The following is a 17418-nucleotide window of genomic DNA, read 5'->3' as shown; positions in this document are numbered from 1 at the left end:
CTAGTAGCGCCTTGGACCTTCAACCTAGCTTATGTGTTTCCACCGTTTCCTCTCATTCCCAGGCTGGTAGCCAGGATCAAACAGGAGAGGGCCTCGGTGATCTTGATAGCTCCTGCGTGGCCACGCAGGACTTGGTATGCAGACCTGGTGAATATGTCATCGGTTCCACCATGGAAGCTACCTTTGAGACAGGACCTTCTTGTTCAGGGTCCATTCGAACATCCAAATCTGGTCTCCCTCCAGCTGACGGCTTGGAGATTGAACGCTTGATTCTATCAAAGCGTGGGTTTTCAGATTCTGTGATAGATACTCTGGTTCAAGCCAGAAAACCTGTAACTAGAAAAATTTACCATAAAATATGGAAAATATATATCTGCTGGTGTGAATCCAAGGGATTCCCATGGAATAAGATAAAAATTCCTAAGATCTTTTCCTTTCTACAAGAAGGTTTGGATAAAGGATTATCTGCGAGTTCTCTAAAGGGACAGATTTCTGCTTTATCTGTCTTACTACACAAACGACTGGCAGCTGTGCCAGATGTTCAAGCATTTGTTCAGGCTCTGGTTAGGATCAAGCCTGTTTACAGACCTTTGACTCCTCCCTGGAGTCTAAATCTAGTTCTTTCTGTTCTTCAAGGGGTTCCGTTTGAACCTTTACATTCCATAGATATTAAGTTGTTATCTTGGATAGTTTTGTTTTTGGTTGCTATTTCTTCTGCTAGAAGAGTTTCTGAGTTATCTGCTCTGCAGTGTACTCCGCCCTATCTGGTGTTCCATTCAGATAAGGTTGTTTTGCGTACTAAGCCTGGTTTTCTTCCAAAGGTTTTTTCCAACAAAAATATTAACCAGGAGATAGTTGTACCTTCTTTGTGTCCGAATCCAGTTTCAAAGAAGGAACGTTTGCTACATAATTTAGATGTAGTCTGTGCTCTAAAATTCTATTTAGAAGCTACAAAAGACTTCAGCAAACATCTTCTCTGTTTGTCGTCTATTCTGGTAAAAGGAGAGGTCAAAAAGCAACTTCTACCTCTCTTTCCTTTTGGCTTAAAAGCATCATCCGATTTGCTTATGAGACTGCCGGACGGCAGCCTCCTGAAAGAATCACAGCTCACTCCACTAGGGCTGTGGCTTCCACATGGGCCTTCAAGAACGAGGCTTCTGTTGATCAGATATGTAAGGCAGCGACTTGGTCTTCACTGCACACTTTTGCCAAATTTTACAAATTTTATACTTTTGCTTCTTCAGAGGCTATTTTTGGGAGAAAGGTTTTGCAAGCCATGGTACCTTCCGTTTAGGTAACCTGATTTGCTCCCTCCCTTCATCCGTGTCCTAAAGCTTTGGTATTGGTTCCCACAAGTAAGGATGACGCCGTGGACCGGACACACCAATGTTGGAGAAAACAGAATTTATGCTTACCTGATAAATTACTTTCTCCAACGGTGTGTCCGGTCCACGGCCCGACCTGGTTTTTTAATCAGGTTTGATGAATTATTTTCTCTAACTACAGTCACCACGGCACCCTATGGTTTCTCTTATTTTTTTCTCCTGTCCGTCGGTCGAATGACTGGGGTGGGCGGAGCCTAGGAGGGACTATATGGCCAGCTTTGCTGGGACTCTTTGCCATTTCCTGTTGGGGAAGAGATATTCCCACAAGTAAGGATGACGCCGTGGACCAGACACACCGTTGGAGAAAGTAATTTATCAGGTAAGCATAAATTCTGTTTTCAGCGGAATTGGCTGTCTTTATTTTATCCCTCCCTCTCTAGTGACTCTTGCGTGGAAAGATCCACATCTTGGGTAGTCATTATCCCATACGTCACTAGCTCATGGACTCTTGCTAATTACATGAAAGAAAACATAATTTATGTAAGAACTTACCTGATAAATTCATTTCTTTCATATTAGCAAGAGTCCATGAGGCCCACCCTTTTTTGTGGTGGTTATGATTTTTTTGTATAAAGCACAATTATTCCAATTCCTTATTTGTTATGCTTTCGCACTTTTTTTCTTATCACCCCACTTCTTGGCTATTCGTTAAACTGATTTGTGGGTGTGGTGAGGGGTGTATTTATAGGCATTTTGAGGTTTGGGAAACTTTGCCCCTCCTGGTAGGAATGTATATCCCATACGTCACTAGCTCATGGACTCTTGCTAATATGAAAGAAATGAATTTATCAGGTAAGTTCTTACATAAATTATGTTTTTTAAATCCCTCCTTTATGTTATTACTCATGGATTTTCACTGCTTGGGTATTTGTTAGTAAGGGCTTGTGGACTCTCACCATCTGTATGATAAAAAACATAATTTATACTTACCTGATAAATTCCTTTTTTTCATGGTGATTAGAGTCCACGAGCCCCCACCCCTTTGTTAGAATTATTTTTTTAATTTGAGCACATCTTTTTTCCTTGATCAATTTTTAGCTCTTATTCCTTTGTTACCTTACTTACTGGGCTATACATTAGACTGAGGTATGTGTGAGGTGAGAGGGTTTAAAAAGAGCTCTTGGGGTTTGAGAAACTTTGCCTCCTAGCGGTAATAGTAATTTCCATGAGTAAGGTATTGTGGCCTCTCACCGCCATGAAAGAATGGAATTTATCAGGTAAGTACAAATTATATTTTTTTTGATTCGCAAAACAGTTAACCAGAGCTCTGACGATGTGATATTCATTCTAGTGTAAATGACGATTGCAGTCAAACGATCGCGTTTACTTTCAACTTGTAATACGAGTGGAAAACCCAACGTGCGCAAACAACCGCGATATACCCCTTAACGTTCGCACGTAACTGTTAGCGATCCACTTGTAATCTGGCCCCTAGACTTCTTTCAGCCTCATCTACTATGTTAACTTGACCTATTGGCAAATCTCCTTCTCTATATAATTACATTTTTGATGTTCAATCTGTGATAGGTTTGTCTTTTGTAGGCACATAATATCACAGTCTAATTTATTTTAATGGGATATGTATACCCCCACATTCAATTAGACCAATTTAAACATATCCCTTATTACATGATATTTTGTTTTGTTTTTATTCATAAATATAGTTTCATCTAAAACCAGTAAATTATTAAAGGGGTATATATATATATATATATATATAATAGATGTCTCCCCATCTTTCTCAAAATGGTCTAGAGGGGTTGCTATACTATTTAATAAAAGATCATCTCTATGCCCCTAACAATCAAGGTTAGATTTTGTTCTAACTTAGAAAGTAAAGCAATGCCTTTTTTAGATATAGGCATTATAATGGCAGTGGAATTTAGTATTAGTCCAAACTCTAAAATAGACAGAAAATAAAGAGATTCATTCTTACAAAAAAAAACTTCCAACTTGAAAGCTAAATATTGGGGGGGGTGGAAACAGAGTCACTTATAGAATAAAATACATCTAATTGATATTTTAATATGGGTTCATCCAGACTAATTAGATTTAGGGGCTAGATTACAATTAGAGTGCTAAATTATTGTGCTCTGGCAAACAGGATAATTTGCTCGTTTGTGGGAGTGCAATAATTAACTAGCTCGACCTCGTGGTAGCAATTAGCACTCAGAAAATTAACCAGAGATCCGTGCCCGCAAATGGGGCAGCACCTTTTTTTTTTAATTAAAATTACAGCACTAGACAGTAGTTTGGTGATAAAGTTGGTGGGAGTGAGATGTTAGAAAGAAAAAAAAGGCACTGAAAATTGCCTTTACATTGCGCTCTATGGGAACTGTGTGTTTCCAGTAAATATATATGTTTATTCTTTTTATTCATATACAGGTATATTTATGTGTATATACACATATTAAAACATAAATATATATGTATTTAATCATATACATATACATTTAACAATGCTGCCCATTGCTGCGCAACTGATGTTGTGTATGTATAATTTGTGCAATTATTTTAGCATGGTACAGTGATATTTGCACCCCGCACTATTATTAGTGCCCCATTTATACTCTGGGCTTATATCTGGTATTTTTAAATGGTTTTCAAGTTTGGTCTAAATTGTAATACTTTTTAAAGTCAATATTGAGTTATGATGTTAACATTACAGAAAATATGTGACGTCTTAGATTTATAGACAAATTCTATATTTACCATATTTTATTTTATTAACAAGATAAACATATTTTATGTTTTCAACAGATAAAAGAAAGCCTATCTTTTGTAATTAAAGACAATTCTATGTCACTAGTTAGTGAAAGATATTATGTGATACAATTATACTTTAAATAGACTTGAAAGCTTTTTTTTATGCTGGGGTAGCTATTTAAAAGGTTTTCAATAAACAAAACAAATTATATTGTAAACATATTTAGAAAAGGTAGTGGCAGATGAAGGGTGTTTTTTTTTCTAATATTAGAATAGTAATCTGTTAGAGATTTTGTATAAGTGATTCTTATGTTTTGCTACATCTATACAATATTTCGATCTGAGATTTTTTTAATGTTTGCTATAAAATAAATATTATTTAATGTTTACTAAACTGCCCTTTAAAAGGACATAAAAAAAAGGTTATTTTATGATTCAGATAGAGCATACAATTTTAAACAACCTTTCGTTTTACGTCTATTATCACATTTTTGTTTTCTTGTTTTCCTTTGTGGAAAAGCATGGATGTAAGCTCAGGAGTGTGAACCTGTCTGCAGCACTATATGGCAGCAGTTTTGCAACAACTTTATACATTAGCAAGAGCACCAGATGGCAGCTCTATTTCCTGTCATGTAGTGCTTCAGGCATGTGCACGCTACCTACCTAGGTATTTCTTAAACAAAGAATAAAATGAAAACAAAGCAAATTTGATAATAGAAGTAAATTGGAAACTTTATAAAAATTGTATTCTCTGAATAATGAAAGAAAATTTTTGGGTTTCATATCCCTTTAAAGGGACAGTCAACACCAGATTTTTTGTTGTTTTAAAAGATGGATTATCCCTTAATTACCCATTCCCCAGTTTTGCATAACCAACACAGTTATAATACACGTTTTACCTCTGTGATTACTTTGTATCTAAGCCTCTGCAGACTGCCCCCTTATTTCAGTGCTTTTGACAGACTTGCATTTTAGCCAATCAGTGCTTACTCCTCAGTAAATTCAAGTGCATGAGCTCAATGTTATCTATATGAAACACATGAACTAACGCCCACTCAAATGCAGAGGCGGCCTTCAAGGTCTAAGAAATTAGCATATGAAACTCCTAAGTTTAGCTTTAAACTAAGAATACTCCAAGAGAACTAAGCAAAATTGATGATAAAAGTAAATTGGAAAGTTGTTTAAAATTACATGCCCTATTTGAATCATGAAAGTTTTTTGTTTTTTTTTTGTCTTGACTCTCCCTTTAAGTATTAGCATGAAGCTATGGAAAGGAGTAGGGGTCATAGCCTGCTCCTTACTCTTGCGGTAAACACTTATAACAGTTGAAATGTTCTCAAAATATAATATGTCATTAATAACAAACATTTATTACATTGCATTTCCTATCAACAGGTGACTTTACAAACTGCAGTAATCCTAGTCCTAGCCATCATGAAAATACAGATACTTGTTTCAATCTTCTTCAAATTCAAAGAAGCAACGTGGAAAATTTATGTTCTGAATATGGGATTTTTTTTACCAGGAAATCAAATCTTTTAAGACATCAGAAAAGTCATAAAAGAGAGAAAGCATTTTCATGTGTTGAATGTGGAAAATGTTTTATTAGGAAATCATATCTTATTTATCATCAGAAAATTCATACAGGAGAGAAACCATTTTCATGTGCTGAATGTGGGAAATGTTTTGCTCGGAAATCACATCTTATTGGCCATCAAAAAATTCATACAGGAGAGAAAATATTTTCATGTTCTCAATGTGGAAAGTGTTTTAATGACAGATCAAATCTTCTTTGCCATCTGAAAAAGCATACAGGCGAGAAAGCCTTTTCATGTTCTGAATGTGGGAAGTGTTTTAATGTCAAATCAACTCTTATTAGACATCAGAAAATCCATACAGGAGAGAAAGCCTTTTCATGTTCTGAATGTGGGAAGTGTTTTATTGACAAATCAACTCTTAGTAGACATCATAAAAGTCATACAGGAGTGAAAGCATTTCCATGTGCTGAATGTGGGAAGTGTTTTGGCAGGAAATCACATCTTATTACACATCAGAAAATTCATACAGGAGAGAAAGCCTTTTCATGTTCTGAATGTGGGAAATGTTTTACTGAGAAGTCACATCTTACTACACATCAGAAAGTTCATACAGGGGAGAAAGCATTTTCATGTTCTGAATGTGGGAAATGTTTTAGTGAGAAGTCGCATCTTATTGCACATCAGAAAATTCATACAGGAGAGAAATCCTTTTCATGTGCTGAATGTGGGAAATGTTTTACTAGGAAATCAACTCTTATTACACATCAGAAAAATCATACAGGAGATAAAGCATTTGCATGTTCTGAATGTGGGAAGTGTTTTACTGAAGAATCAAATCTTAGTAAACATCAAAAAATTCATACAGGACAGAAAGCATTTTCATGTTCTGAATGTGGGAAGTGTTTTACTAAGAAATCAATTCTTATTACACATCAGAGAATTCATACAGGAGAGAAATTTGCATGTTCTGAATGTGGAAAGTGTTTTACTGACAAATCAAATCTTAGTAGACATCGGAAAATTCATATGGGAGAGAAGGCATTTTCATGTATCTGAATGTGGAAAGTGATTTACTGAGAAATCGACTCTTATTACATTATCAGAGAATTCATACAGGAGAAAAGCATTTTCATATTCTGGATGTCAAAAAAGTTTTACTAAGAAGTTACAATTTAATGCGCATCAGAACATTAATATAGGAGAGAAAGCATTTGCACAAAGCAAACACCTATGTTAAGCCCTTGTCTGGTTTAGGATAGTCCCCCCTAGCTGAATAAAATGCATACTGCTGAATTAATAAAACATTTTTTCTTCTGATTTACTGTTATAAATTTTTATTAAAAAAAAATATATATGAGAAAATACCCTCAATAATCTTGTGGTTTGAAATTGTAATAAAAATATGATTTCTTTCATACAGGTTGTTGAGAGTCCACAATCCATTAGATTTTTCAGTAAAAGGGGTTGTGGCCCATTTCCCCTCTGATTACAGTGATATTTGGAGTATAGGTAGTGGCATATTTTTCACCTATTGGGATTTAGTCACAAGCCTTTTCCACATGTGTTTCAGGGATGTGTCCTTTGCCTCTTGCTGTTTTCCAATATACTACTATTCCATATCTTCTGCTGTTATAATACAACACTGGTTTTGCCTTCCTACTGGTTTTCTCAAATAGTAGGGTGCCTAATGTTAAGTACTATATTTTTTTGTTATTTAGCACTTTTTAAGCCTCTTATGTTATTGTTATTTATTTAAGTAATTTCCCCTTTAAAAAAAACTTTTTCCTTTTTAATATAAGGAGAGTCCACAGCATCATTCCTTACTGTTGGGAAATACTGAACCTGGCCACCAGGACGAGGCAAAGACACCCCAGCCAAAGGCTTAAATACCTCTCCCACTTCCCCCAGTCATTCTTTACCTTTTGTCACAAGAGGATGGCAGAGAGGTGTCAGAAGATTTCGAAGTAGTTCCTTTGGGAGGGTATCTGCCCTTCGATATGGGACTGGAGTTTTAAGTAGTCTTGTCAGCCTCTCAGTGAGAGCATTGACGAAAGTTGGAGTCTCAAGATGCAGGTAGAGTCTTTCTGTGAACCCATCCAAACTGCCTGCTAACAGCTCCTAAGCAATCAGTGTTGACGAGTTTCACTGCCTGCTTGTTTTCTCATTTAAGTCCATGTCAGGAGCGATGCTACAAGACTGTCAAACTTGAGAGGCTGTGTTTCTGTTCTACAGCATGGATTCTGGTAAGATTGTTTCAATTTTTTACGTGTTGAAAATGCTAGAAGACAGGGTCACAGTGTGGCTCCTTTTATCTTAATAGAATCATGGGTTAATATCTCCTGAGGGGTATTATTGAACAGTGGGGATTTATCAAATGTGATGCTTTGATTTTATGCTGCTTTATGTGTGAAATTTTATTGGGCTCATAGGCTGTTTGTTATGTGGCTGGAACGCACAGGTTTTTACTTTCACTTTGAGTGCTGCGCAGCTTGTAGCTTGGCATGCTTTTTCTCATAGCAGGGGTGGTCCTGCATTGCGCACCATGTGACCAGGAGTGGCCTCGCTTTTATTTCCTCTTTCCTGACTGAGCTGGCTGTCAGAAAGGACACTATTTCTCTGTATTGTCTGGGTCAATTAGGGGGTGAGTGCCCTAGCCATTGGGAGTATAAAGGTGCTGTTTTTTGAGAAATAAAGATTGTTTATTTTATGTGTCCTGCTGTTAGCTTAAGCTATGAAGGATTCTGATATTTTAGAGGGTACTCCCTCTATTCCAAATAGTAATACCTGTTTATATTGTGAGGAGGCTTTGGTATGCCTGCCCCCTCAGTTATGTTCCACATGCCTTGACAATGTTGTTCATTCAAAGAAGGTTAACCCTTTTAGTACCACTGAGCCATCCACCTGTGAGGACTCGCCATCCTTTGAGGTGCATACCCTACATTCATCTCCTACACACGCAGCTTCCCGTAGCACGCTTAATCCTCCATCTGGAGGGGGCCTTTTACCGCCAGATTTTATCACGCAGTTACAAACGTTGGAGTCTGCAGCCCTCAGTGCTTTACCTCACCCTGCTAAATGCAAGCGAAAGGTTAAACATAGCTCGCCTGCCTTGGGGTCATCATGTAATTTATTGGATTTCACTGCTCTGTCTCAGTTATCCGAGGATGAGTTGCACTCTGAGGCTTCAGAGGATGAACTTTCTGGGACGGAGTCTGCTGCCTCTAAGCCTCCTGCTGCTGAGAAACCAGCCTTTAGATTTAAAATTGAACACTTACGTTTTCTTCTAAAGGAAGTCCTGTCTACATTAGAGGTTCCAGAGGCCAAGCTGCCTGATGAACCTTTGATTCCTAAATTAGATAGAGTTTACGAGGACAGGGTAGTGCCTTTAACTTTTCCTGTGCCTGTAAAGATGGCAAACATTATTAAGAACGAATGGGACAGAATTAGATCTTCCTTTTCACCTTCATTTCCGGTCCCAGACTCTCAATTGGAGTTGTGGGGTTCCATCCCTAAGGTGGATGGTGCTATCTCCACGCTTGCCAAATGCACTACTATCCCGCTTTAGGATAGCTCATCGTTCAGAGAGCCAATAGATAAAAAGATGGAAACTCTTCTAAGACAGATGTTTCAACATACGGGATATTTGTTTCAACCGGCAGTGGTGGTTGTCACGGTTGCTGGAGCAGCTACCTACTGGTGCTACTCCTTATCAGATTTAATCAAGGTGGAGGGTCCCCTCGACGTTATCCAGGAAAGAATTAAGGCCTTGATAATTGCTATATCTTTTATCTGTGATGCAAACAAGCAGATTATTCGACTAAATGCTAAAGCTTCTGGCTTTTCGGTTCAGGCCCATCAGGTGCTCTGGCTGAAGTCCTGGTCTGAGGTTATGACTTCTAAGTCCACACTTCTTTCTCTCCCCTTTAAGGAAAGATTTTATTTGGTCCAGGCCTGGACTCCATTATCTCCATGGTTACAGGGGACAAGGGTGCCTTCCTACCGCAAGATAAAAAGATCAGTTCTAAGGGACAAGTTTCTAATTTATATTCCTTTTGTTTTGATAAATCCCAATGACAGCAGGCTTCCGCTAAGCCCAAGCAAACCAAGAGTATTTGGAAGCTGGCTCAGTGCTGGAATAAGTCCAAGCAGAGCAAGAAGCCTGCCAAGACTAAATCGGCTTGAAGGGGCGGCCCCAGATCCGGCTCTGGATCGTGTAGGGTTGCAGACTGTCGTTCTTTTCAGACGCTTGATTAGGGGACGTGCAGGATCCATGGTTCCTTGTGGTCATAGCTCAGGGTCACAGTGTGGCTCATTTTATCTTAATAGAATAATGGGTTAATATCTCCTGAGGGGGATTATTGAACAGTGGGGATTTATCAAATGTGATGCTTTGAAGAATCCCAATAATGGTCCAACCACCAGGACAGAGAGAGTTGAATGTTGGGATTTAAGTATATCAACTGTGATATCCAAGAATAATCCCTGCACCATTGATTCAGCATGAAAACAAGCAAAGGGGATCGCGTCCGATGTTGCAGTCATGAGACATAAAACTTCCATGCACATAGCCACTGAAGCGAATGATCGAGACTGAAGGTTTTCAACAGGCAGAACCCAATTTCATTCATCTCTTGTCTGTTAAAGACAGTCATGAACACTGAATCTATCTGGAAACCTAAAAAGGTGACCCTTGTCTGAGGAATCAAGAAACTCTTTGGTAAACTGATCCTCCAACCATGTCTTTGAAAAAAACAACAAAAGTTTATTTGTGTGAGATTCTGCTAAATGAAAAGATTGAGCCAGTACCAAGTTATTGTCCAAATAAGGAAACACTGCAATACCCTGCTCTCTAATTACTGATAGAAGGGCACCGAGAACCTTCGAAAAGATTCTTGGAGCTGTTGCTAGGCCAAATGGAAGAGCAACAATTTGGTAATGCTTGTCTAGAAAAGAGAATCTCAGAAACCGATAGTGGTCTGGATGAATCAGAATGTGAATATACGCATCCTGTAAGTCTGTTGAGGACATGTAATGACCTTGCTGAACAAAAGGCAGAATAGTCCTTATAGTCACCATCTTAAAAGTTGGGACCCTTACAAATTGATTCAAAAACTTCAGATCCAGTACTGGTCTGAAAGAATTTTCCTTCTTCGGGACAATGAATAGATTTGAATAAAAACCCAGACCCTGTTCCAGAATTGAAACTGGTACAATTACTCCTGAAAGCTCTAGATCTGAAACACACTTCAGAAAGGCCTGAGCTTTCACCGGATTTGTTGGAACGTGAGAGAGAAAAAATCTTCTCATAGGAGGTCTTATTCTAAAACCTTTTCAATACCCCTGAGAGAAAATATTCTGAATCCAATGATTCTGAATGGAACCTGCCCAAACGTCTTGAAATAATTTCAATCTGCCCCCCCCCCCCCACCAGCAGAACTGGATTGAGGGCCCCACCTTCATGCAGTCTTGGGGGCTGGCTTTGGTTTCTTATAAGGCTTGGATTTAATCCAACTCGAGGATGGCTTCCAATTGGAGCCAGAGTCCTTAGGGGAAAGAGTGGTTTTCTGTTCTCTATTCTGGCGAAAGGAACGAAACCGATTAGAAGCTTTAGATTTGCCCTTAGACTTTTTATCTTGAGGCAAAAAAAACTCCCTTCCCCCCGGTAATAGTGGAACTAATAGAATCCAATTGGGAACCAAACAAATTATTACCCTGGAATGAAAGAGATAGTAACCTTGATACCATGTCAGCATACCATGATTTGAGCAATAAAGCTCTTCTAGCTAAAATAGCCAAAGACATAGATTTAACATTAATCTTGATGACATTAAATATAGCATCGCAGATAAAATGATTAGCATTTTGAAGCAAACAAACAATTCTAATCAAATCAGAGTCTTTTTCCCGTTGTGCTAAGCTATCCAACCAAAAAGTTGATGCAGCCGCAACATCAGCCATAGAAATGGCAGGTCTGAGAATATAGCCAGAATGCAAATAAGCTTTCTTTAGATAAGATTCAATTTTCCTATCTAAAGGATCCTTTAAAGAAGTACTATCTTCCAAAGGAATAGTAGTACGTTTAGCAAGAGTAGAAATAGCCCCATCAACCTTAGGGACTTTTTCCCAAAACTCTATTTTAGACACTGGCAAAGGATACAACTTTTTAAACCTTGAAGAAGGAACAAAAGAAGTACCAGGCTTAGACCTTTCCTTAGCAATCACATCAGAAATAACATAAGGAACAGGAAAAACCTTAGGAGTAGTCACAGGAGGTTTATAGACAGAATTTAAACGTTTACTGTTTTTATTATCAAGAGGATCAGACTCCTCAATATCCAAAGTTATCAACACTTCTTTTAACAAAGAACGAAAATACTCAGTCTTAAAAAGATGAGATGATTTATTAGTGACCGTGTCTGAAGTAGGATCTTCTGAGTCAAAGAGATCCTCAATAGAGGATGATATATCAGTATATTGCCGGTCATTACAAATTTCATCAGTATTATGAGAAGTTTTAAAAGACCTTTTACGTTTATTTGAAGGCGGTATAGCAGCCATAGCCTTCTGTATCGCATCAGCAATATAATTTTTCATATCAACAGAGATCAACATATCAATTTTTCATATCAACAGAGTACTTGAGATATCAAGTACTTTAGATGTTGAAGTAACAACAGATACTGTACTAGCAATAATAGAAACCTTTTCTGCATGCAAAAGCTTATCATGGCAACTGTTACACACTACAGCTGGAGATAAAATATCCACTAGATTACAACAGATACACATAGCGTTGGTAGAATTGTGTTCAGGCAGCATGGTTCCTACAGCAGCTTCTGAGACAGGATCAGATTGAGACAGCTTGTAAAATGTAAAAGAAAAAATAACATTTAAACAGAAATATCTTATTTCAACATCTAGCAGTTTCAGGAATTGGAAAAATGAAAATGCTACAATTGGCCCTCTGGGCTTGCCTCTGGGCATAAAGAAGGCAAGGAGCATATAGGAAGTGAGGTAAAATAAAACTAAATTTTAACTTACTTCACCACCTCCATTGGAGGCAAAGTTTGTAAAACAGAATTTTGGGTGTGGTGAGGGGTGTATTTATAGGCATTTTGAGGTTTGGGAAACTTTGCCCCTCCTGGTAGGATTGTATATCCCATACGTCACTAGCTCATGGACTCTTGCCAATTACATGAAATAAATTTAATAATAGGAGTAAATTAGAAAGTTGTTCGGGTGTGTCTAAACCTTTTATTTTTCAACATGCACAAGTACGCACCTTTACATGGATGGTTATAGATCTGGTAAAATTCAAACCACTGGGTGTAGGCATGGACATGGAGTATGGACATTATTCAAAAGAGAAGCTTTTTGGATTTCACTTTAGAGGGTGATCTTATTAACTTTTGGCCAAAGGCTATTAAGTATCAACCTTAAGATTCTATGAACCCATAGGGGGTGCTAATACTCTTAATAAAGGTAAATACCTTTATATATTGGTATACCCATATATAAATATTGGCCTAAATATGATAAAAAATACATATGTAAATCAACTTAACTTTGAAAATATAAAAGTCCATAAATGTCCACCAATCATACTGTGAAAAAGCGCAAATCCAACCCAAAATCAACAACAGTGAGAAATGTTCTCAGATTTCCAAATTTTAGACACCACAGCAGCTCCCCTTCAATACTCCCAGTCGGGTCTTGATGTAGATCTACAAATGTCCAAAAGACAAACGAGGGCGCTTCATGTGTGTATCAGTATCAACAAGCTTGTATAAGTAGTTTACACAGGGTGCTCACACAGATTTGAAGCACCCAAAATGTGTTGATGGAAGCGTTCCGGAGACTCACAGTGTTCTAAGCTCACTGAACTCCGGCTGCTGGTCTCACACAGCGATGTCAAAATAAATATTCTATTTAAAGTAGCATAAATAGGCACTTGTGAATAAAGTTTATTAAAAACAAGTTTAATATAAAACCATACTAAGGGCTTGATTACAAGTGGAGCACTAAATTACCTCACTCGGGAGCGCAATTAACTAGCCATTACAAATGGCTGGTTATTGCGACTGCGAGCTTGCTGTAGCAATTAGCGCTTCAAAAATTAACCAGAGATAAGATCTCTGGTTCATTTTCTAAAAGTGCCCCAAATGTCCTCAGTTATTTATTTTTTAAAAATGTATGCTTACCTGATACATTTCTTTACGGATATGGTAAGTCCATAGCGTCCACAATTACTGTTGGGGAATATCACTCCTGGCAAGCAGGATGAGGCAAAGAGCACCACAGCCAAGCTGTTAAGTATCAATCCCCTTCCCACAAACCCTAGTCATTCGACCGAAGGTAAATGGATAAAAAAAGGAGTAACTCAAGGTATAGAGGTGCCTACGGTTTAGTAAAACAAATGGTGTTAAAATAAAGGGTGGGCCGTGAACTCACCATAAACATAAAGAAAGAAATTTATCAGGTAAGCATAAATTTTGTTTTCTTTCCTAAGACATGGTGAGTCCACGTCGTCCTCAATTACTGTTGGGGCCCCAATACCCAAAGGACCAGGGAGGGACAAGACAGATAGACCTAAACAGAAGGCACCACCGCTTGAAGAACTTTTCTCCCAAAAGAAGCCTCAGCCGAGGTAAAAGTATCAAATTTGGGAAAGTATGCAGAGAAGACCAAGTTGCAGCCTTGCAAATCTGTTCCACAGAAGCTTCTGAGGAAGGTCCTTCCTCAGAGGTAGTCTCCAAAGTGAGAGAGACGACATCTCCACTAGGTCAGCATACCAGATCCTGCGAGGCCACGCAGGGGCTATTAGAAATTACTCTGTCTATTCTGCTTATCTTGAGGATGAAAAGACCCTTTACCACCCGTGATATCAGAAATAATTTCTGTCAGGCCAGGTCTAAACAAGGTCTTACCATTGTAAGGAATCGCCAAAAGCTTGGACTTAGATGAAACATCCGCTGACCAAGATTTCAGCCACAAAGCTCTGCACGCTAATACAGCAAAACCAGAGATTTTGGCTCTCAATTTGATAACCTGCAATAAAGCATCAGTAATAAAGGAATTGGCTAACTTAAGAGCCTTAATCCTGTCTTGGATCTCCTCCAAGGGAGTCTCTACCTGAAGAGACTCGGACAAAGCGTTGAACCAATTGGCTGCCGCACTTGTCACAGTGGCAATGACCTTGATGAACATACATCTTCTTGTCCATTGGATCCTTAAAAGAGCAGCTATCCTCAATAGGAATAGTAGTTCTCTTAGCCAGTAGAAATGGCCCCTTCCACTTTGGGCACCCTTTGCTGCGACTCCTTAATGGAGTCAGTAACAGGAAACATCTTTTTAAAGACAGGAGACAGGGAAAAAGGAATCCCAGGTCTCTCCCATTCCTGTGCAGTAAAATCCATAGCACGGTCTGGCACAGGAAACACCTCCACAGAGGAAGGAACATCAAAGTATTTATTGAGTTTACTAGATTTCGTAGGGTTGACAGCGACAGGTTTATCGGAGTCATCCAGGGTAGCCAAAACCTCCTTTAACAGGACACAAAGGTGTTCAATCTTAAATTTGAAGGATACCACTTCAGCATCAGATGAAGGAATTAAACTGTCCGAATCTGAGATCTCACCCTCAGAGGCTACTGATGTATCCTCAGACTCATGAGGAATGGCAACCTGAGTAGCAGACAATCAGACAGAAACCTTACTTTCTGACTCACTAAATTTCCTCTTGCGTTTTCCCTTTAATATTGTAAAAGCAGATAACGCTGCTGATAGCGCAGAAGATACCTGCTCAGCAAAATCTGTAGGCAAATACACTCCGCCAGGAGTTTGAGAGGAACTGCAGGGCACTGTATGTGACGCAAAAAGAGGCTTGGGACATTTGAGGAGTAAGTTGTGGCATAGCAAGCATCATCCTGAGAGTCATTTTAAAATGAGGAACAGAAATTTGTCAGTATATTTATAAGAATTTTCAGTAATGTTGTTCAAATAATATATCAGCCTATGGCAGGGTTATAACACAATATATTTAAATAATTATCCTTTAAAATAAACCCTCAATCAATATGCATCTACTAAAAATTATAAAATGAATACAAATATCTGAATTCTTTTTAGTTAGTTAATATCTATGAACATATTGAAATATATTTATAATACCAGGACATGAAACAATATTATTTGCGTTTAAAACTATTAAGATATGCTATCCTTCTTACAAAGCCCAGAAAAGTTTACCTTTAAAAACCAGCCTTATTTACAAATAGTCTTTCATTCAGTTAACACACTGAGACTAAAATCTTTAACTTTTAACATCCAAGCAATACAATCCTAACAGTGCTTATAAACAATTGGATAATATATATATTCAGCTATTTAGTTGCAATTTATTCTAATACAATTCTAATTTAAAACTAAAAATATATATATTCTTGCTGTGAACAATTGCTTTAAATGAATTTCTTAGCATACAAAAGATAAACTTTTAACAATACACAGGCTTATGAAATACTAACTTGAAATACAAACTGCTTCTTTAAATCTATTTGCTACAGCAATTTCTTAATACATTACCCAAAATGAACACCAAATCGATATCCTATATTCCTTGATAGGAATATTTTCACCTCAGAAAATACCAATAAGTATAATTTGCAGTCAATGAGAAAGGTAGATCAGCTTTGCTTGAGTAAAATTGTATCTCACGCCCAACAAACCAGTTACAAGTTTAGCTCAGCAGAAATCTGTCCTTTCTCTTTCTTGCATTAAGCTTATATGGGTTTCTCCATCATAGGTGATAATAATGGGTGGCCCTCCTTGTCCCTTCTGATTGGATATTTGGAATATCTGATCCCATTGGCCCTTAACGGAGCTGAGCATATTCACCATGGCAACGCATCTTTTGAACAGTTAGATTCCCTTAACTGTCCTACTGGATTTCTGCCACTCGGGGGCAGTAGACATACAACACAGCAGTATATTTAACTATCCAACATTTCTAAACATTTTTAACAAGTTAATTATTCTCATAAAATGGTTATTTAATCAGACCATAATTCTCTGCATCAATCACATATAACCCCAATTATAGATGGGTAGTATTAGATTATTTTTCTGATTATTCTGATACCAAATATGTTATATTATTAACATTGTATTGTATTAAAGTAACTTATATTGCTAATTATTGGCTTAAAATCCATTACAATTTTATTAGTATCCTGGCATTTATATACAAATAACAGCCTATTTTGAATTCAGTATTGTATTGTATTGTATTCCAACATGAATATGCCATATTTCACGTTTCTAATGGATCTTGGAAGCATGAATCCTCTCTATGCAGATCTGAAATAAAATAAGTGTTATTAGTTATTTCTTTTTAGGTCCACAAATACTCTTAAATAATACAGATGCTAAGACATTTTATGCTTTCAAATATATATATATATATATATATATATATATATATATATATATATATATATATATATATATATATATATATATATACAGGGAGTGCAGAATTATTAGGCAAATAAGTATTTTGACCACATCATCCTCTTTATGCATGTTGTCTTACTCCAAGCTCTATAGGCTCGAAAGCCTATTACCAATTAAGCATATTAGGTGATGTGCATCTCTGTAATGAGAAGGGGTGTGGTCTAATGACATCAACACCCTATATCAGGTGTGCATAATTATTAGGCAACTTCCTTTCCTTTGGCAAAATGGGTCAAAAGAAGGACTTGACAGGCTCAGAAAAGTCAAAAATAGTGA

The 17418-nt window shown here is 37.5% G+C and overlaps 1 protein-coding gene across 1 annotated transcript in view; it reads left to right on the top strand.

Moving 5' to 3' along the window:
• Positions 1-6946, top strand: part of LOC128656999 (gastrula zinc finger protein XlCGF26.1-like) — a 208062-nt gene extending 201116 nt beyond the window's left edge. Inside the window, exon 10 of the mRNA XM_053711214.1 lies at positions 5487-6946. Coding sequence (XP_053567189.1) covers positions 5487-6685 — 1199 coding nt within the window. The 3' untranslated portion in view covers positions 6686-6946. The remainder of the gene's footprint in view (positions 1-5486) is intronic.
• Positions 6947-17418: the final 10472 nt, after the last annotated feature.

Source organism: Bombina bombina, chromosome 4, assembly GCF_027579735.1.
Source record: "Bombina bombina isolate aBomBom1 chromosome 4, aBomBom1.pri, whole genome shotgun sequence".
Taxonomy (NCBI): Eukaryota; Metazoa; Chordata; class Amphibia; order Anura; family Bombinatoridae; genus Bombina; species Bombina bombina.
Note: the sequence above shows the minus strand (reverse complement) of the source record. Positions and strands in the feature narration are given on the sequence as shown.